At 46.2% G+C, this 22,355-nt stretch overlaps 1 protein-coding gene across 1 annotated transcript; it reads left to right on the top strand.

Moving 5' to 3' along the window:
* Positions 1-3,989: 3,989 nt before the first annotated feature.
* OSGIN2 (oxidative stress induced growth inhibitor family member 2) lies at positions 3,990-21,866 on the top strand. Its single transcript, XM_083187092.1, has 6 exons — positions 3,990-4,171; positions 9,158-9,290; positions 12,957-13,093; positions 14,433-14,624; positions 16,003-16,094; positions 17,104-21,866. Exons 2-6 carry the CDS (start codon positions 9,224-9,226, stop codon positions 18,146-18,148), a joined length of 1,533 nt encoding a protein of 510 aa, XP_083043218.1. The 5' UTR covers positions 3,990-4,171; positions 9,158-9,223; the 3' UTR covers positions 18,149-21,866.
* The last annotated feature ends 489 nt before the right edge of the window (positions 21,867-22,355 follow it).

Here is a 22,355-nt window from a genome sequence, read left to right as displayed (position 1 = left end):
ATATCCCCCTGAGTTGTAGTTACTTTTTCCCCACATTCCTGACACATTACAATTACTTCAAGGCTTATTCAGTGTTTGACGTTTCCAGTTTGTGCAGGCAACACATCAGTGCACTCTATCTGTCCAACCTAAACATGGCAGAAGCACGACCGGCGACGGTGCCAATGTATACAAAGCCATAATGAATAGCTTTCAAACAAAAAACATAATCCAAATGTTGATTCTTAATTGGAATTACTTGCGTTGTTTTAGTTAGATTTATTATTACACCAGGGGTTAATTTATGAAGTGTTGGGTTGCCAAACCCGGCGTTCCTGATCATGTTTATGCACAATATCTATAAGGACAATGCTTTTACATAGTTTGGTCTTACTATTAAAAGCATTGCCCTTTTAGTTATTGGGCATAAACACGATCAGAGAAAGTACCATCTTAACATATGGGCACACTGGGCATCTGTCTTACAATTCTAGGGGCCTTTTAACAGGGGCAGACTGAGTTACAGGGCTTCCTCCCCGCAGTCAGTTTAGAGCAGGGGTGGCCAAACCTGTCCTCAAGATCTACCAACAGTTCATGTTTTTTTAAGCAACCTGTGGATCTATAGTAGGAATAAATGCAGCAGGTTTAAAAATGTGACAGTTAGTAATGACTACAGCTGTGCGCCAGCTAGGTGACCTGCTAAATGTGACAGTTAGTAATGACTACAGCTGTGCACCAGCTAGGTGACCTGGGAAATGTGACAGTTAGTAATGACTACAGCTGTGCACCAGCTAGGTGACATGGGAAATGTGACAGTTAGTAATGACTACAGCTGTGCACCAGCTAGGTGACATGGGAAATGTGACAGTTAGTAATGACTACAGCTGTGCACCAGCTAGGTGACCTGGTAAATGTGACAGTTAGTAATGACTACAGTTGTGCACCAGCTAGGTGACCTGGGAAATGTGACCGTTAGTAATGATTACAGCTGTGAACCAGCTAGGTGACCTGGGAAATGTGACTGTTAGTAATGACTACAGCTGTGCACTAGCTAGGTAACATGGGAAATGTGACAGTTAGTAATGACTACAGCTGTGCACCAACTAGGTGATTTGGAAAATGTGGGCTGTTGGTAGATCTTGAGGACCGGTTTGGCCACCTCTGCTCTAAACTGACTGTTTTTTCTACCGCTGATCAACGGAAATCATGTGACGTCAGCCGCCGGCCCCGAGCAGGCAAATCCACGCCTGTGTTCTCAGGGGAACACCCAGCATTTTATGGGGAAGTGGTGCAGTGAGCCATGCGAGGAGACATGGTATACTGAAACGGTGTCCATGTTGACTCATGTTGAAATTGTGCTCCCCAGCCAAAAAAGTCTCTGGCGCCCCCCTTCCCCCAACATTTATTAAAAATGACATGCCCTAATGTCCCCACTAAAATAAACATGTCTACAAATATGTATGTATATTAATATATATATATATATATATATATATATATATTCACAGTCAGGCATGGTGACACTCATGGATGATCTCTTTATTTAAAAAAAACAGACCCAGGAGTCTCCCAGACGAGTCAGAGAAGAACCAGCATTTTTAGATGTCCTGCAGAGGCTGCATCACTGTCCCGTGTCCCCCTTTAGTGGTGGAAACCCTGTGCACAGGACAGAGGCTGCTACTGGAGCTGCTAGCAGGAGCCCTTTCACACAGGACAGCTGGGGATGCCCACATCTCTGGCAGGAGACCCTGCACGCAGGACATCCGTGGATGCCTGCTCCCCTCAAAGGAGACCTGGCCTCAGGACAGTCGTGGATGCGCACCCCACTCCCAGAAGACACGGCGCGCAGGACAGCTGGGGGCGCCTGCACAGTGCGCGGACGCTCTGCCCCACACTGCCTGCAGACCCCATCTCCCTTTTAATTGATCGGGAGCTGCTCATCACTGCATGGCAGCTCGTGTGTTCTCAGCACAGCTGCAGACCCCATGCGGTGCTGTCTCCCCCAGGCCACTGCGGGGTCTGCAGCACCATTGTTCCACCACTGCCGTAGGTTGAGGAAGAACGTCAGTGTGATAGAGCACAGGATGCTTGGTGGGGTGCGGGACGTCTCACCGACAGTCGGGATTCCGACAGTCATTACTCCAACGTCAGAATCCCGACTGCTCCCTCGTGGGGGTCCACAACCCCCATAGAGGGAGAATAAAATAGGTGGCGAGCGCAGCCACCGTGCCCGCAGCATGGCGAGTGAAGCGTGGCCAGAGCAGCGAGCCCGTAAGGGGCTTCATTGCGCTCCCCCGCTATGCAGTCGGGTTTCCGGCGTCACGCTAATGACTGTCGGAATCTCGACTGTCGGTGTGTTATACCACACCCGCTTGGTGTATAACGCACACTATGTGGTGTAGTGTGAATTGGTACTATTATGTGACTATACCCCTTCCCCACGAAGTCACGCCCCTTAATTTTACTGTGCACCTATGGCACGCACTGTTCCAATTTTAAGTATGGCGGTGGGCCTCCAATTCCCTTTTTGACACAGGGCACCAAAATATCTAGTTACGGCACTTTCTTGTGGGAAATAATCAAGCAAACATCAACATGTTGTTTTGGGTGTGTTCATAAAAGATTATAGATACATTACACACAAACACACACAAACACAGACACACACACACACACACATCATGCCTCTGGGTTTGATATGAACGTAACAATTTTCTTAGATGACCGATACTATACATTGCTAGTGGTGAGGTTTAGTGCTTATTTGATATTTGGCTGATAGCGACCCTAGTCCCATAATCCAACCCTATGGAGTGTGTGTGTGTGTGTGTGTGTGTGAGTGTGTGAGTGTGTGGACCTTATTCTGGTCCATTCACAGCCAGCGTTTGTTTGCATGGGGAATGATGTTTAGCGTATGCGCAGCTACATATCTGTGCATGTGCATAATTCCATATATGGAGAGATTGTGAACGTGGCACCTACAAGCGTGGGTGTGTACTGCTACATCTGAGAGGAATCTTTTAAAATGACTTACGGTATATCCAAATGTAGATGAGCCCCAAAGCAGTTAGTAAGAGCTACTATACTTGGTAAAGTGCTGGGAAATGGTGCTGATGATTCCACCTGTCTCTCATTCCTTTTTTCCCCAAACATGTAACAGTGTAATGTGGGCTAGGTGAAATGAGGGAGATTGCTAGACTAATGAGGGAGAGAGGGAGATTGCTGCTATTTCACAGCGTCTCCTGCAGAATGCAGGAGGGTAGGGAACTATAATGTACAGTAAAAGTGTAATGTGGGCAATGTGAAATGAGGGAGATTGCTAGACTAATGAGGGAGATAGGGAGATTGCTGCTATTTCACAGCGTCTCCTGCACAATGCAGGAGGGTAGGGAATTATAATGTACAGTAACAGTGTAATGTGGGCTAGGTGACATGAGGGAGATTGCTAGACTAATGAGGGAGAGAGGGAGATTGCTGCTATTTCAGGGAGTCTCCAGCAGAATGCAGGAGTGTAGGGAACTATAATGTACAGTAACAGTGTAATGTGGGCTAGGTGAAATGAGGGAGATGGCTAGACTAATGAGGGAGAGGGAGATTGCTGCTATTTCAGGGAGTCTCCAGCAGAATGCAGGAGGGGAGGCAGCTATGATGCAGAACTTTTTGTCATTCTGAATGATGACAGTTAGAATGTCGACTTTTGTTTTCATACCACATTCGGAGTTTCGCAGCTCTCCAGTCACGCTGGGAACTGTAGTGCCCCCAGTCACAGTGTGAACGGCCAGAGGCTTCCTGCTGTTTATATCTGGATACAGTACTGTAAATACACACTATTGCAGAGAAGTCCCGTGTGTCATGGTGGCAGCAGAAACGTACGTTATTATGAGGAAAGGAAGACAATAAAGTGCCTCATTCATTCATCAGCAGCCTCCCCCCTCCCCACACCCAGGCACCCCCTCCCCATCCCCGGCCGGCCCCAGCTTTCACCACGCCCCCCGCCAGTGACAGACAGGAGCTCCCATCCGAGCGAGACCGGCGCTCTCCCTCCTCACTCAGTCCTCCTCCTCCTTCACCTCCTCCCCGCCGAGCTGGGCTTTATATCTCCGGGCCGGCCGCGGTCTATGCAGGGGGCAGTGCGGCATCAGTCAGGGCTCGCAGGGACGGAGGTGGGGGCTCTCTGGCAGCGGCACACCGGGTAAGAGACGGATGGATGGGCGGGCGGCAGTGGGATGTGGGGTTCTGACTGGTCACACAACCGGGCGCTGCTAGCTATTTGCTGTGACCTGCTGCAGGTGCCTGGTCCTCCTGTACCATCCCGCTGCACCATGCTGGTGGTATGTGTGCCAGGCTCTGCACTGTACTGGTAGCATGTGTGTGCCAGGCTCTGCACTGTACTGGTAGCATGTGTGTGCCAGGCTCTGCACTGTGTTGGTGGCATAGGTGCCAGGCTCTGTCTACACCGTGCTGTTGGTGGCATGTGTGCCAGGTTCTGCACCGCGCTGGTGGCATGTGTGCCATCTCCTCTGTGTGTATACTAGGGGGTTACACAATATTTGCATTGATGATGAAAGTCCATACATACAGAGTGTGCTGTGCTCCTGTAGGCTCAGTGCATGAACAGCAGATGCTGCTATGGGGCCCTGACTTCATAGCTCTCAGCCTGCACACAGGGAAGGATGCCTCCAGCCTATTGCATCAGAAAGGGAGACTGCTATATAATCTGCCTTTCTGAAGAGGTTTTAGTGCATGACCTAAGATAGCACCGAGGGATCATATCCGAGTGATGGGTGGCAGCATACTACTGAAAACAATGTTAGGAAGGTTATTTTTATTTGTATATATTTTGTATGAATAATACTAATTCCAGATTTCTGCGGTTTCATTCCCGCCAAGACACTCATGGAGTTTGCATAAGTGTCCTAAGTGTGCTACGGTCTCCCTCCCGCAATCCATAAAAAAAAATACTGCTCAGTTATTTGGATTTAAAAAAATATATATATTCTTTGTACATGTTCTAGGGAATATAGATTGTAAGCTTCAGTGTGGCAGGGACTAACATAAGTCTACAATATTCTCTGTAAACCGCTATGGAATATGTTATAAAGGTAACTGATAAGTAAGGGGTGGTATATGTCTTTAAACAGTATTATATAATCATGCATTCTTGTTTGTCCTTAATGGACAAATGTTTGCTCATTCTGAATGGTGGGAGTGTTGTGAGTTTATAAACTGTTCCTGGAACCGTTCTATGAATGGACCAGTCTTTTAGGTCCTGGATGCTGGGGCGTACTGTCGCTAACATTGATAGGGTGTTTATCTTTGATGGTCTTGTCAGACGTCTACGTACAACAGTATACACATCTGGAACATGACTTACCAATGAATGGAAGTAGCCCAGACTATTTTGACACATGACATAAGACTTGCATGGATTTTCTCTGACCGACCCTTTCAGTTTATGCCACCGATTATTCATAATTAAATCTGACGTATGCCCAAAGTCACTGACTTGCAGCAATAATTGAATTACATGTATGTATGTATGATGTTCTTGGTTATTTAACACAACTCGCCTATTAGAATTAAATTGTTTTGTGATTGTTTGGGTGTTAAACATATATTGGAGGTTTAGTGAATTTTGAGTACAACTAGAATCTACCTGTAGTTGTTAAGAGTTAATGCTATGGGGGAAATTATTTAGCACCTTCTAGAACAGAGGTGGCCAAACCTGTCCTTAAGATCTACCAACAGTTCATGTATTGGGCAACCTGTGGATCTATAGTAGGAATGAATGCAGCTGGTTTGAAAATGTGACAGTTAGTTATGGCTACAGCTGTGTGCCGGCTAGGTGATCTGGAAACCGTGGACCACTGGTAGAGGTTGGGGGCCGGTTTGGCCAGCCCTGTTTTAGAATATTATAGTATCTGATTGGTTGCCTATAGCATCCCATGTGAAATAGAGCTCTAGTCTTAGTAAATTCTCCCCTACGAGTACTTGGCTATGGAGCACCTGCGGCGCGATAAGTTGGAGGATCCATTCAAAAGCAGACTTGCTTGCAGTTCCATCAGCCATGTAGTCTCAATTATGCTTAACTCGCATGACTTCACCCTTTGTAAAGTTCAATGTGTAAATCCTCCAGATACTCCTGTCCTTAAATCTGGCCATACATCAGGACGACCAGCATCCGATTCGCGTCGTCTAACTATTTCCCCAGCAGCTTACCAGACACACGATAGATCTTGTGTTTATATTTCTCATAAGATCTAATGTAAGATCTGAAACTCCCAGCATACCTGGTGTTGTCAGCATCTTCAGATCTTATGTGCAGCACATAAGATCTGAGGATCCACCTCACGACCCACGGATCTGTGCATCATACCGAAACACCATGATGCACACTTAAAACGCAACACATCACACGACCGGTCAAAATGGTGCGTTCGGACCTAAAATCGTTCTAATGTAAGGCCAGCTTTACTTGAAAGTTCCTCCTATCTGAGTAAATACTTGCAGTCTGAGCTCGTTCGCCATGCCCTTTGAAAAAGCTCTTCTCTAAGATTTAAAATCACTAGCCGTAAAAAGTGCTGACCTCAGAATATGCTTATTGAAATGGCATTTTAAAGAAAGAAATATATTTTCTTATATTATTAGAAAAACTCTTGGGACGAATCCAGCTCTATCAAAGTACTGCATACTCAGCTGGGTATGTATCCGCCATATACAGCACTGCTGACATCGCACGTCTTATCGGGTGCACAAGTGTATATAGCAAAAGCTTTGAAAGCTAGTCTGCCACCTGTGTTTGCATGTGTAAGATGTAGTTTCACTCTCTGCCAACAGATGGCAGTGTTTCGGAGTCCAACGGACACTAGACCTATATATCCATAGATGATGATTTCTTTAAACCACTTAATGGCTTTAAATCCGTAATGCCCAATAGTCCATGGAACATAAAAGTAAAGTTAATAATTATTATTTTTTCCTTTAACTTTAAATTGATTAGTATTCAGGATCCATTGGGGGAACATTCAATTATCTACTACGTACAGCGCCCGGAGCTAATCAGTTAGGGGGCTGCTATTAACCTGCAACTAAATGATGAAGCGTTTAATGCAGATTTCTCCTCGCACCCTCCAGAGGCGAAGGTACAAATGTGCGCACAGTGCTGACTCTAGGCTAGTCACTGGCTGATCACAGGCTTCTGACCTAAAAGCTCTGTGCGCTTTAAGCAGGAGAGAAGGCCATCAAGTCCTTGTTGCTATATCTCATACAATTAGCATATCTCAGGGTAGACTATGAAAAAAATATGTATGATATTCACCCCCTGTCAGAATACCGGCAGTTGGTATTTCAATGTCGGTTGTGACCTGGGTTGATTGACCCGGGAATTTGGTCAGTGGTGCTTTCACACTGCAGATCAACCTGGTTTGACACGACAATAACCCGGGTTGCTTTGGTGGTCTGAACAAGGTATAAGGAAGTCCAGAACAAAGCATTGTACATGGAAATATTAGAACATCTCCATTAAAAGCAGCCATTGAATATCATTGTATGGAACATTCCAGAAATACGTGAAAAGGTGCACTTTAAGTATTGATTGGTGCTAAGAAATTCCATTCGCATGTTATCAGCGTACATCTGCCAGTATTTTAGTAAGTACTCTCGGAGCCAGAAAGTTGAATAATGGATCACTTTTGAATGCAAGCCAGAAAAACTATTTGCTTTTAATTAAATGTGAAACTTCAGCAGTTCAGCTTAAGAATTAAAATGCCCAGCTAATTAAATATCTGGATGGCTTGTTCTACTGAAGTGCCCCCTCCCCGTATACTAACCAGAAAGAAGAAAAATGAATGCTTTTCTAAAATGAAATGGCTACACAACACTTACTGTATGTGATATGGCATCAGGTTTATTACCTTCTACCCCTTACACTCGCAAACGCCAGGTCGCACCCGGCATTTGCGGTATTTAGCTGCTCACAGTTTATTGACAGGTCACTGACCTCAACCACGGGACGGAGCGGTGGTGCGTCAGACGTGGGCAGGGGTGGAGGCAGCACTGAAGTGATGCTGCCTCCTCCATAGAAGTTAACAGGACCGGGTTACCCATTCGCACTGCCCAGCAACCCGGGTCCGACCCGGGATATGAGCAGTATTATTCCTGGTAATACCAGCAGATGAGCGGCGGCCATCGGTGGTGATGCGGGAGTGTGCATCAGCGCTCACTGTCCACCGCTGCCCTGTACAAACTGGGCGACTCAAAGGACAAAACTGAGCTGCTTTTAGCTCAAAATCACCCAGTGTGTATGGGCCTTTAGAACCGGGGTTCCCAAACAGTGTGCCATGGCAGGGGTGCCTCAGGTTGGTGATCCAGCACTGATATATATATATCTGTCTTTTTTTATTTGTTTTTTTTTGCTGACTTTTTCAATAAGAAACTTTTGGGCTAGTGGTGCTGTGGATGACATTGAGATACTATAGGGTGCCTTGATTCCCAAAAAGTTTGGGTACCACTGTGTTAAAGCGTTTTAGTGAAATGCACATAATTGCTAGGCAGTGAGCTGTATCTCTCTGCAGGAATCTCCAGTTTGCACAGGAAGTCCTGCCGCTATCTCTAGAATACAACATTGCAGTTTGTTTATGGGACATAACTTTTATTTTTTACTTTCTAAATGTCTGGAGCTTTCCACCGCCTGTACTGTTTTGTATGAGAGATAATATATAAATGGAACATTGTGAAAGTATTGTAATAGAAAACACTGGTGCCATCTGCCTAAATTGAATTCGATGTACATTCATATTTCATGCAGAATAATCCATATATAAAGTACATTAATGTCTTCTAGTGCGGAGAACTGATTATCTGAATTGTTTTTATGGTGCACAATGTGAAACCAGGCTAAATGCAGTTTCTATGTCTCGTAGAGGAATCCTTGGGACTGTGCTGTTGCAATATTGCAGCCTTCTGGTCATTTTATTTCCTCTGGTCCTGGCTGGGTAGGAAACTGCTCTCTGTGTAACATAGCTTTCAGTCAGAAGCGGAACTACCATTGGTGAAGCAGGTGCTTTGAATCAGGGGGCCCCTAGGGTACTGTTCCCACATGTACCTAGGGAAGGAGAATCAGCTACAGCCTAGAATACTTGCAATAACCCCCCCCCCCCTTTTTTTTTTCTCTCCTCAGAAGTGACCCTGAAAGCGGGAGATTGTGACGCTCAGCATTGCATCAATAATATTGCAGCCCGTAGCTATGCCATTAGCAGAGGAGAATACTCTATCAGGAGATCCTCCGCCAACTCTTCCAGTGGTTATTATTGGTAAGTTGTAGTATTTATTAGATTATTACACTATTTCGTGCTGACTGCAAGCTTCAGAAGCAATCTCTGGGTGGCAGAATAACTTTGCATTTTAATATTTAAGACGTATTGCGGCTTGAGTCGATGTCTATATTTAATTGGTAAAGATTATCAGGTATCTTACCCTCAGCGGAGGCAGCCATTGGGCTTGACTAATACCTAATTAATTACAAACCAGTGTCCTATCGGTCAGTTAGGAACGGTTGCGGTAAAACGCATCTAGTTTCACTAATAATAGTCAACAGCATTTAGACTGACCATGCTAAAGGTCGACAGGAACTCTGACGACATGGACACCTTTTATAAGAGTACCGTATCCCTTCACCACACCCCCCTGCTGCCATAGTTCCACCCACACCCCCGCCATCCTCCTTGTTCCCACCACAGTGTTTGCGTTCCCAGCGCCTGTACTATCATGACGACAGGTGCTGGGACCGGCGCATGCGGTCAGCTTCTATAGGCTGCTTTGGCAACAGCCCATAGAAGGGAAATCACGGTCTCTTTGCCTGTATGGTGCAGATGGCCGCACCGGGGACTGGCGTGTATGCAATACCGATGTAGGTACTGTGCATGCACATTGCTGCCGCTCAGCAACCCATAGGGCGGCGTCCCGGAGGGAGGGAACACCTGGCGATGTCCAACATATGTGAAGCCAGTATAGGATTTACAGCAAGACCTGGACAGACGAGGAGTCCAGGCTATTTACAGATATGTCCGAATGCTTCATTGCTGCAGTCATGCTAAGCTGCCTCTCCGGACAACTTTTTTGTCACAACTATCCTGGTAGCAACAATATGTGACACATCTGCACCAGGAGACTCTTCTTAGTATTTCGATATGCAACACTTGTTTATCTGTGACAGGTGTGTGTATATATATGAAGGGGATCAATCTGCGTACAAAGTGCTACAATGCAGCAGCTGCGTGTTTTTTTTCTCCCACATCCAGGGACACTGCCTTTAACCATGGGGATTGGGATGTGATCTGGAGGAGCCGGCACTTTAAGAAATTTTGAACTGCTGGCTACTTCCCCTCCAGACTGCAGTCTTTTGAAAAAAGTGTCCGGAGGAGTCACCCGGGTGTAGGTCTCTCTGAGACCGAAGACATTTTTTTTTTTTTTTTTGTGTTTTATTTTATGGCAGTGTTTTCTAATTGCACATGTCCCTGGAGGGAGCCAGGTTGACACTGCATGCAGTGTTCCTCCTGGGCTCAGCCACCGGGGTGTACTCCCGGGGGCCCGCCGCAGCTGCATGCAGCTTGCATACGGGTCCAGAGGCTACCGCACACCTCCAGGGACGGGATGCTGGCGCCGTGTGGTCCTGGTCAGCCTAGCTATCTGACCAGGTAATGAGGCAGGGAGCGTTCTCCCTGCAGTAACATAGCCGGCGGGCGTCTTACCCGCTCACCGGAGACGCTCCTTGCTGTCGGTGTCAGGCGGTAAAAGCGCGCTGTCACTTTAAGGCAGAGGGGGGCGGACCGGAAGGGCGGAGGCGGAAGTCAGTTACCTGAAGGGGCTCTGTGCCGGATTAGCTTCCTGTATTAGCAGGATGCAGGATCCCACATTGCCTGTTCTCTGCAGCAGCGGCAGCTCCTATTAAGGATACCTGCGCAGCAAAGCAAGCTTCCCCTAAAAACTTCAGGTACTGTGGTCTGGGGACGCTGGTGGTGGGAGGAATTCGGGTTAAGGCTGCTTTCCCCTTGTTCCACTTCAGACCCAGGTCAGTGTATACACTTGTGGGGGTCTGTGTGCACGGTTGTCTGCAGGTATGGCTGAGAGAAGTACCTCTAAAGCAACCCTTAAATTATATACATGCAAAAGATGCAAAGTCCAGTATACTCAGCATGTTAAGGGAGTAACTGTATGTGAGACTTGTTATGGGGCAGGTCAGTCCTCAAGAACCTCCCCGTAGCAGCAGCAACCATCAGAATCCCTTACAGCTGTGCTGTCTAATTTAGCTGCAGAGCTGACAGCTTCTCGCAGGGAAAGGGAAGCACTGCATGCACAGATTGAAAATTGAACCTCTGTTGAACCTCCATGGGCTAGATTCTTGTTAAGGGAAGCCCTTCAGTATGGAAGGTTCCGGTCCAGGACCTTTCAATTGGACATTCTTTCCCAATGGTCGGGGTTACACCTTCAGATGCACAGGCTCATAAAACTAAAACCACACACAAGACTGTCCTTGATGTGGTGGCTTTGCACGGATCATCTCTTGGAGGGGCGTTGATTTGGTATCACGGACTGGACAATAGTGACGACCGATGCCAGTCCTCGAGGTTGGGGAGCAGTGACTATGGGACAATCGTTTCAGGGTCGTTGGTCACAACAGGAGGCCTGTCTGCACATCAATTTTTTTGAGCTAAGAGCCATGATTCAGGCATCAGATCTACTGCACGGGAAAGCAATCCAGATCCAGTCAGACAATGCCACAGCAGTGGCATATCTCAACAGACAGGGAGGCACCAAGAGTCAAACTGCAATGAGGGAGGTTCGCCCAATTTTTCTTTGGGCAGAGCACAATGCCTTGAGCCTGTCAACCGTGTACCTGCCGGGAGTAGAGAATTGGGAGGCAGATTACTTGAGTCGTCAGGATCTCCATCCAGGGGAATGGGCTCTGAATCCAGAGGTGTTTCATCAGTTGACTCTCAGGTGGGGCATTCCTCAGGTTGACCTGATGACATCCAGGAGAAACAACAAGCTGCCTCTATATTATTTGAACATTAACATCAGTCCCTGCCCCAGTGGAGCTTACAGTCTATTAATATTATTGCTGACCAGGAATTTTTATTTTTTTGTCCAGTTATAGATTTTCTGGTACTTGTGTACTAGCACGGCGTCCATCGCATCGCAGACCATAAGGTATGCGATGCGATGTTATACAATTTTAAATTGTATGCCATTCTATCGCATATACAATGGTATGCGATTTAAAATTGTATAAGCACCCTAATGGGAGCTTACAATGTTAAATGCACCCCCACGCCACCCCCACTATGAACGTGAACCCGAAGCGTGGCGAGCGCAGCGGTACGCGTCCTACGACTTTTTCATACCCCCACTATCCACGTTGGTGTGGAGTTTATTTTATATAGTGTGGCGAGCCCCGCAAGTGGACACGGAATACATGTGAAGTAATGCGCGGCCCCTCGCGGGGCTCGCTGCACTTGCCACGCTTCGGGCTCGGTGGCTCGCTGTGCTCGCCACACTATATAAAATCAACTGCATGCCGACGTGGATAGTGGGGGTATGGAAATGTCATAGGACGCGTACCGCCGCCCCTCGCGGGCTCGCTGCACTCGCCACGCTTTGGGTTCACGTTCATAGTGGGGGTGGCGTGGGCGTGCATCTAACATTGTAAGCCCCCATTAGGGTGCTTATACAATTAAACATCGTATAGGGGGCTTATACAATTTTAAATCGCATCGGGTGTATGCCATGTGATGCGATTATGTTGTGCGGCAAAATATCGTGGGCACCGTGCTAGTACACAAGTACTGATTTTCTACCCATGGTTTGTGTAATGTCAGGGCAATAATAATTGTTGGTTATAGTATATACTGACATAATATAGACTGTTAAATGTGAAACTCTATATTGCTTGTACTGGTGATGTGCATGATCTATTGCAGGAAATGGCCCATCCGGTATCTGTCTTTCGTACATGCTGTCGGGGTACAGACCATACCTGTCACCTGATTCCTTGCATCCCAATCCAATTCTTCACAGCAAGCTAGAGGAAGCGAGGCACCTTTCTATCCCTGAACAGGTACATGCAGTGATGTAGTCACATGTGTAATCACTAATACTGTACAGATTATCCATGTACAGCAGACTTAGGCCACAGGTGGTTCTCACGCTGTTGTAGAACCACAGCTTGGATCAATTCATACAAGCCAAGGCCCGAGGGGTATTCAATGCCCCCGATGGCAAGCTATGACAGCGAGCAGTGCCAATAGCTCGCCATCAGAGTATTCATCTCCCTCCTCTTCACTCGCCGTTTCCACCACGCTAGTTCCCCACGGCGAGTGTGGCCATCAAAATGGCAGGGCTCGCCACAACATGCAGCGCACTCGCTGTATTTACGGAGAACCTTGCCATCCTCCAGTGAGGATTCTGGCCAAATGTTTAATATGGCGTGGGGTATTGTCTGCGTGGATTGCTTTTCCTCGCCGAAAATAAGACCACCTCGCCGTAGAAAACCCCCTCGCCGCGGCATTAAATACCGCCCCATGAGGGTGCACTGGAAAGCCACTTGCTGCCAAGCACTGCATTGCCTGGTTTTTATTTATTTTTCCACTCTCCCAATGACACTCTTCTGTCATTATCTCCTTCCCCACTTTCTTCCTGTGCACAGGGGTCAGAGATCCTGCCAACTGCCAGCACGTTTCAGCTGTCAATATTATTATATAGATTTAGTAAAACACTGTCAGAAATCCATCAGGAATCAGTTGGAAGCACTATCCAATCAAAACACTTACTCCTAATCATAATTCATTGATTACAATTTGAACGGTTCAAAAAATCTGTGGGTGTAAACGGCAATTAATAGCTGATACACCACAAACAGAATAAGTAATCTCCCCCTCCTCCTTTTTTTTTTTTTTTTTTTTTTTTATTAATATCCTGAATATACTTAAAGGGGGATGTTACTTTGGGCTACCAATCAGATACTATCTATCATCTTGTAGAAGTTACTAAATATGTAGATTCCAATTGGTTGCCCATAGACACATGTGTTGTAGAACTCCCAGTGTATCATGATGAAAAATATCAGCTCTACTCCTGTAGTGTAGCATTAATAACACTTGTAGGTTGTTGGCTTACAGGAGGTGGAAGAAAAGACATTGGGGGTGTGTGTGTGTGTGTGTAGGGGGGGGGGGGGTCGTTGAGATAAGGCGACACCATGTGTGGCACACCATGAGCCAAAATTGTATTCCTTGAAATCTACGAATAAACCCCGATGTAGTGTGAAGTCATGTAACTCTGACCATTAATAGACTTGGCTGCGGTTGGCGCTATTCTTCTCTGCATGCCAAATGCCATAAATATTTAAATATTTTCATGTGCTGTACTCCTTAGATCAGAAACTTCATGTTTCTTTCCAGGATTTGGAATACTTGTCGGAAGGACTGGAAGGCCGCTCGTCTAACCCCGTAGCCGTGTTGTTTGACACTCTGCATCATCCGAATGCTGACTTTGGGTATGATTACCCATCGGTTCTGCAATGGAAACTAGAGCAAGAACACTACATTCCTCACATTGTACTAGGCAAGGGGCCGCCCGGTGGAGCCTGGCATGTACGTATACTTCTCCGGCATAAAACACATACAATCAGCAGGATGTAATACAGTCCAAGTCCGCCAGAGATAAAGGACGCCTGCCAAACTAGACTGTTTCTTTAAAGCGGCAATACTTTACATGATTATGCCTTGTAAATGGTTGCCACTTTAAAAAAAACATCCAAGTTTTGGTCAGCATCCCTCACCTCTGGAAAGCTCTGACTGTATTACATTCTGCCACATGCGTATTTCTTTTTGTTTCTTGGGCTACCATTCAGGTCATAGAGACATTGGAAAGACTTTGGGGCTCTTGTGGTGCATGCGTTGTCCCTAATGACATTGAGCTTGTAGCCGTTATTAGCTGTTGACTGCACCTAGAATAAGCCGAGCCGTAGGAGCTAGTAATATTGTATGGCAGTGGTTCTGTCGGGGTGCCTTGAAGACCGCCTAGGTTCTGTAGACAGCTCTGGCACAGGTGTGATTGTGTTTTCAGAACCAAATAACCTGGTAACCATAAAGTGTAATGATGTAGTTTGACGGCGCCGCTTACGTAGTCAGCGTAGTGTCCCTGTCAGCATCAGCGTCGTGTTCCCGCAGTCAGCATAGTCATTGTGTGTTTGCGGCTAACTGGAGCTTACGCAGTTAGCATTGTGTCACCGCTTATTACATTGTGTGTGAACCATTGACCATTTTTAACCTACATTGTGGGGGGACACCCCCACTATCCAAATCAGCCTGGAGCTTGGCGAGGGGATGAGGTACAATCAACTCCACGCTGACGTGGATAGTGGGGGTTTGAAACGGAGGCATTTGCCAGAATGTAACATGGAGCACTGGCAAATGCGTCCTTTATTGTGCATGAGACGCACTTGTGCCCGCAACCCTGCTTTGTGCACATGACTTGCGCGCTACCGAACCCCTAACCCTGACCGTCTCCCTGAAGCGGACACGGGCAGGGTTGCCGTACCCTGCCACACGAATTACTGAGACGCACTTATAAGACGTGTATGCGTCCCAGGTAGATGGAGCGCCTCTCCGCCAGCGCCCGCATGATCGCCTCTCCGCCAGCGCAGGAGATCTGGTGGTTACCGGCGCTGTGTGAGCAGCGCTCACTAGGCTTGCCAGGGACAGAGCTGCAGCTCGCAGGGACAGTACGGTGACTATGCTGCCTGATGAGGACACTACGCTGAATACGCTGGTCTGCCGTTGGCCTATGCTGACAACATATCGTAGCACGGCACCGTGAAACTACACCAGTACCTCAGTGGGTGCCTAGTCCAATTGTATTAATCTCTATATTAGCAGAAATTTATTGAATCTCTACATTGAACAAAATGAAACCCTGTCTGTTGCTGCACTTCTTACTGTATAATAATGAATGATGGTATTTTCTTAGGATATGGAAGAGTCCATGTTGACTCTGAGTCTTGGTGATTGGATGGAGTTACCTGGACTTAAATTCAAAGACTGGGCCATTGGTAAGAGAAGGTAAGCATCTTTTAATAAAAGCACCAAGATCTATAACGGCACGGGTGTCAAACACAAGGCGAGGAGATAGCACGCAGGGGCAGTGTGTTTAAAACAGGAGTGCTGTGGTCCACGTCCGCCTTACCTGTTCCTCCACTGTCGGCGGCCATGTTCCTGTAGGCACATATGTTTGCGGCTACAGAAACATGGCCGCCGGCCTCCACGGCTACGTGGAGGAGGGCCCGGCCGCCTGTTCCTTCTGATGCCCGGCAGTGACAGACACTGGGTGGGGACGTCATGACTATGATGCCGCCCGCCCATGCGTCTGTAGAGAAGTAGGAGCAGGCAGGGAAGCTGGACCGGGAGTCGGGGACAGTGTGGCCGCAGCAAGCAGTGAAGAAAAGCTGGAAGCCGCAGCAGCTGCAGGACAGACGGAGAAACAGTAAGTGAGGATGAGGATCACACTCACAATAAATAAGAATATATATATCCGCTGTTTCCTGAGGTGTCCCCGTGTATAATAATAATAATGCCATGACACCACAGGCTGCTCCTCCTGTATAATCATTTATGTGTCATGGCATTACTTTTATTATATTATACAGGGGGAGCAGTCTGTGGTGTCATGGCATTATTATTATACAGGGGGAGCAGCCTGTGGTGTCATGGCATTCATTTTATATTATACAGGGGGAGCAGCCTGTGGTGTCATGGCATTATAATTATACAGGGGACCTACAGATACAACCGGCCCTTTGAGGGTGACCAAACTGCTGATGCGGTCCCTGATGAATTTGAGTTTGACACCCCTGTATAACGGTAAGGGCCCTTATACATCTGTGGCGGTTTGTTCCTACCCAGTTTGCTTTATCACTGTTCTAAAGTGCTGCGGAAACAGTTGTAAAGTGCAACGGAATATGCTGCGCTATATAAAACTGTAAATAAATCTTGATATATAAATTTATATCTTAAACCAGATTCCCCCCCCCTTCCCTGGTGAAAATTATATATATCTTTTTTTTTTTTACAGAAATATAAAAAGTGACCGAGTGACCCCAGGAGAAGTGGCTTCCTATTACAAGCATTATGTCAAAATAATGGGAATTCAAAGAAACTTTTTGGACAACACCTACATAACTTCTGTGGCAAAACCCTACAGGGAACAGGATACCTCGGTAAGCGATGACCCTGAAGATGTTGCGTCTGAAGAACCTCACATCAACAAAGAGAGTGGGGAGCCTGTGCTAAAGAAAAACTGGGAAGTCCACGGATATCGGAGGACGGCTGATGGCTCTCACCAGCCTTTTTGTCTCTTTGCTGAATCCCTTGTTCTAGCTACAGGAACATTTGATGCACCTGCTCGGCTGGAGGTCCACGGAGAGCTCCTTCCTTATGTTTCACATTCTGTTGCAGACTTTGAAGAAGCTGTGAGCAAGGGGAGGTTAAGTGGAGCGATAGACCCGGTTTTAATAGTTGGTGCCGGGCTCACTGCAGCTGATGCCGTGTTATTCGCACACAACAATAATATTCCAGTCATCCATGTTTTCCGTAGAAGATTTAATGACCCAAGTCTAATTTTTAAGCAGTTGCCAAAAAAACTGTATCCAGAGTACCACAAAGTATACCATATGATGTGTAACCAACTGTATTCCGCTGCCTCCAACTTGTACCCCTCTTATACAAGTTACCCAGAGCACTTTGTACTTTCTTTCAAGCCCGATATGAAGTGTGTCCTTCAAAGTACCGGTGGACTAAAAAAGGTTCTAAAAATATCCATGGCTGTGGTCTTAATAGGCTCCCATCCAAACCTCTTCTTTCTCAAAGAACAAGGTAGAAGTTTAGGACATCACCACAACCAGCCTATAACGTGCAAAGGTAACCCCGTTGCGATTGATCCATTCACGTACGAATCCTCCAAAGAACCTAATCTTTTTGCCCTTGGTCCGCTCGTCGGCGATAACTTCATCCGGTTCCTCAAAGGCGGAACACTCGCCATTACTCGCTGTTTACAGATGCGGCAAAAGAAGAAAAGGCATCGACTTGCGGAAAGTGGCGGTGAAGACAATGTGCCTTAAAGATCGGAGACTCCTTGTGCCTGATGCGGGATGTTAACTCTCAAACGCCCTCTCCATGATCTGCAGTCATGCAGATCCCATCAGTATGTGTTTTTGCACAGTGCAATGTATTCTGTAATCTATGGCAAGACTGTAAAAAGTCAGAGCTGCTTTTGTAGAAGATCCAGGATACCCTAAAAGACTCTTATCCCCGTGTTGCTATTTATAATTTGATACCGGTTTTTACGTTCTCCGCATTAAATTGCGTTTTTCCATATGTTGTAAATCTTATCCATTATAGTGTGAGGTTAGTGGGCTGTAGACTAATGCTATAATGGAGTCTGGGCATTCCGTTTTGGAAATGAAGCTAATGTTTTTTTTGAAAGAACTGGTTCTATACTGTAACTTGGTATAAAAGGAGGCTGCTGGTTTACCGGCGGTAATGAAGTGCTCTTACGAAAGTTATCCTAGGAATGTGATACTTTTTGCAATGTTGTTGAAACTATTGGTAATTATTATAGAAATATTAAGTCTGTAAAATGTACAGGAAGATTTTACAACCGTGTTTTAACTTAAAACAGAGATAAGAGGTTGTTCTTGGAAGTTTATGCTATGCACCCTTTTATACAGTTGCCGTATTGCAGTGAATGTTCTCTAGCTTCTGCGATCCCTTTGTGGCAAACTGTATAGTTTGCACAAAATGTCTCTATGTTGCAAACTTGAATCATTCATATACTAATTTAGATCCGTTGGCAAAGTTAGAATGCGCTCTAAATGAGTGTGGTTAAAGTGCTATTGTTGCCATACCAATCATGGGGTACTGGTAATCCTAAAGACAAGCAACATCCGCTGCCTGCACCTGTACCCTGTATTAATGCCAAATGTCTGTTAGTGTGCAGATGTTTGATTACAAGTTGTAACTGTTTAATGCAGTCCTATATATGTTTGCATAGTAAAGAACCCTAGAATTGTATAGTGGACCATACTGTATGTGCATACTGATCGGGGATTTGCAATCTTTGCCCTAAGACATATCTAATGTTTGATAGACTTTTGTATCTTGTGCTGAGATGCTCAGTAGATACCCCATTCAAGACGTGTATTGCGGTGCGAGTCCGGTGGCCGTGCTTGGAGGTGTTTTTAAAGGGGCAATCTCTTACAAGACATGGTTTTGCCTTGTAAATAACTGCCCTTTAAAAAAAAAAAAAAAAACACATTGAAGCCGGCCTATTGCCTAGTTCCACGCAGTTGAAGAAAATGGAAGGAACAAGAATGCTCTGGTTGTCAATATCACCAGTGTATGTCTCCCCGCACACCTAATTTTGGTTGATATTTGAATGCTCCATCAGTTCTGATTTGATATTGGCGGCTGGTCCAGCATTACTCCCCTCTTTGATGTGGAACTGTAAAGATACTAGCATTTGCCCAAGGCTTTGTTTGAATGGATGGCGGTTATTTCTCAGTGAAACTAATGCGCCCAGAGTCAGACAGACAAAAATGTAGTTCAGCCCCTGGAGGAATATATCTTAATCCCAGGAATTATGACGTATAGCTAACCATTGACCTTTTTTATAAAAACATTTACGGGTAACTGTAGGAGAATGTGTTTTCTCGAACAACTAACAGGGTTCTGTAATTGACTACTGACTGTCACTTTCCTAGTTACCTGTATTCCACCAATAATGTTTTTATGATCATATACATATACCATAGAAATGATCAGGTATAAGAGTGTGAATATGCAAGTGGCAAAGCGGTATAAAGGAATAGTCTTGACCTTGCAACCTCAAAATAGCAAATCAGTTTATAGGTGTAGACTCCTGCTTCTACGCTTTAAGAAAACACCTGAGATTCAGAACACATTCCCAGTATTGGTAGAAAAAGTATAAGAGAGATCATTATCAAATCACGGAGAGAGATAGAAGCTGATTGGCTAGTACTGTATCCTTCACAATTGTAGCTGTCGGTTTAAACACGCCCTATAAAATATATATGGCAGAAACTGATTGGTACTTTGGAGTCCGTCCCATTCACTGGGCTGTGAAATCGCAGCCTGAGCGATTACCGCAATACCATGCACTATGAATCATGCACATGCAAGGTCTCCCTGTGTACAAAGTGCAGACGGCTTCCGGCTGTTGGGAGGGAGGACCGGTGACGCCAGCAGTGGCACCAGTCTCCCCAGGGCCATTGCAGCACCGAGTAATTCTATACTTACATGCCCGCTGCAAGAGGTGGGGGCCGGGCAGCATCTATTCGATGGTGAGCGATTACGAATGGATATCCTGCTATGGGCACAGCTGCGGTGCCATTTGGAGCTGTGCCCAGGGCACTCTGGTAGGGAGGCGGCTAACTGATCATTAGGCTGCAAAAAGCAGCTCAGCGATCCAGTCTGAATTGGGACTCTTTATCTCTTTCTCAAAGCTCTGATAAATAGCCTAGTAGATTTCTGATTGTGTCATATATTTAAGAAAAACAAAAACCTTATTACACTGACTTCAAGAAGGAATGGGATACGGTCACTTGGTCAACTTGTGGGAAGGTTGACATGACTGAAGGTCGATAGGGTCATTAGGTCGACATGGGGTTTTTCCCTTATTTTTGAGTCGACATGTGCCGCCAGGCGGCATTTCAAGCCCTACCATCCACTAGGGCAGGGGTAGCCAAACCTGTCCTCAAGATCTACCAACGGTGCCTTTTTTCCAGGCAACCTGTGGATCTATAGTAGGAATGAATGCAGCATGTTTGAAAATGTGACAGTTAGTAATGACTACAGCTGTGCACCAGCTAGGTGACCTGGGAAATGTGACAGTTAGTAATGACTACAGCTGTGCACCAGCTAGGTGACCTGGAAAATGTGACAGTTAGTAATGACTACAGCTGTGCACCAGCTAGGTGACCTGGGAAATGTGACAGTTAGTAATGACTACAGCTGTGCACCAGCTAGGTGACCCGGAAAACGTGGACCGTTGGTAGATCTCAAGGACCGGTTTGGCCACCTCTGCACTAGGGCGTGGTGGGAGATTAAAATAGTGTACCGGTGCTACATTTCAGTGTCCATGTCGACATTCAGGTAAAAAAGAAAGCAAAGAACCCCATGTCAACCTTCCCCATGTTGACCTAACACATGTCGACCGTCATGCATGTCTACCTAGTGGTGTCGACCTAGTTGGTGTCTATCTAATGATACATACCCGCAGGAATGGGTGACATCAGCAGCATTTGGTAGTGGAGCATGTGGCCTATCCACGCACTAGCACAAAGTGGTGTAATCGGCCATGCTGGGGTTGCGCGGTTAGATTGCATACTGGTTGGACCAAAGAGTTGTTGCTTTCACAGTGTAGGTAACGGGCAGCCTGTATGTTCACATGTTGTTACTCTGCCACTTACGAGTAATGTGTTGGCTTTTCTCATGCACATTTCATTATCATATTCTGCAACTGAGTGGTTGCTGGATGCAACCCCCAATCATATCCTAGCTGCAGTCTCATGCACACTAGCACTTAAGTAACACTTATTGTGTCATTCTAGATTGCGAGATATCGGGAGAGCCTAGACTAGAGTGTATAATGTCTGCTATCATTATGGTTTCTCTGTGAAACATCCATACACTACTCACACATAATGTTGTGTAAAGTTGAAAATCTATTCAGATGCTGTATGTAACAATTTGCTGTGCAAAATATGGTTGTTGAAATGCAACTTTATATAATGCAATATAAAATTCATATGAAAAATACCATTTATTTGTAGTCCCTTTTTTGTGTGTGTGTGTCTGCTTCCTCCAAAGAATGTGATCTTTGTAGTGTTCACTCTAGGATTGACAGTGGGCAGGGCGCCGGGGGGCAGACCGGGCCCGCCGACATCACAGCTGGGGGTGGTCCCGGGCCGCCGACATCATGAAAGGGGTGTGCCCGGGCCGCCACCGCCGTCAAAGGGGGCGGGCTCGGCCCCTCGGAAGCCACCATGCTGCTGGGGCAGCACCGGGCATCGCCATCTAAGGCGAGAGGGGCAGAGGGCGCATTTTGCCCTTTAAAAATCGGGCAGGGCGCAGTGCCCCGCTAAAACAGCCTAGCGCGAACACTACTTTTGTGCAAATGGGAGGCATGAGTAGGAAATGTAGCACAGGGAATGCAGATGGGTGATGAATCCATATGAAATTTCTGGGTGATGAATCCATATAAAATTCTATTTGTAGTCCCTTACGTTTAGTGACTTAACTACGGAG

This window comes from Crinia signifera, chromosome 5, assembly GCF_055691185.1.
Source record: "Crinia signifera chromosome 5, ASM5569118v1, whole genome shotgun sequence".
Lineage (NCBI taxonomy): Eukaryota > Metazoa > Chordata > Amphibia > Anura > Myobatrachidae > Crinia > Crinia signifera.
The sequence above is the reverse complement of the archived record's forward strand: the minus strand, read 5'-3'. Positions and strand labels throughout refer to the sequence as shown.

Excerpts from the sequence above, each read along its gene's own strand:
- OSGIN2 (XM_083187092.1), top strand. The coding sequence starts at position 9,224 with ATGCCATTAGCAGAGGAGAATACTCTATCAGGAGATCCTCCGCCAACT. Across the intron at positions 14,625-16,002 it reads CGCCCGGTGGAGCCTGGCAT|GATATGGAAGAGTCCATGTT; the intron begins GTACGTATACTT and ends GTATTTTCTTAG. Across the intron at positions 16,095-17,103 it reads TGGGCCATTGGTAAGAGAAG|AAATATAAAAAGTGACCGAG; the intron begins GTAAGCATCTTT and ends TTTTTTTTACAG.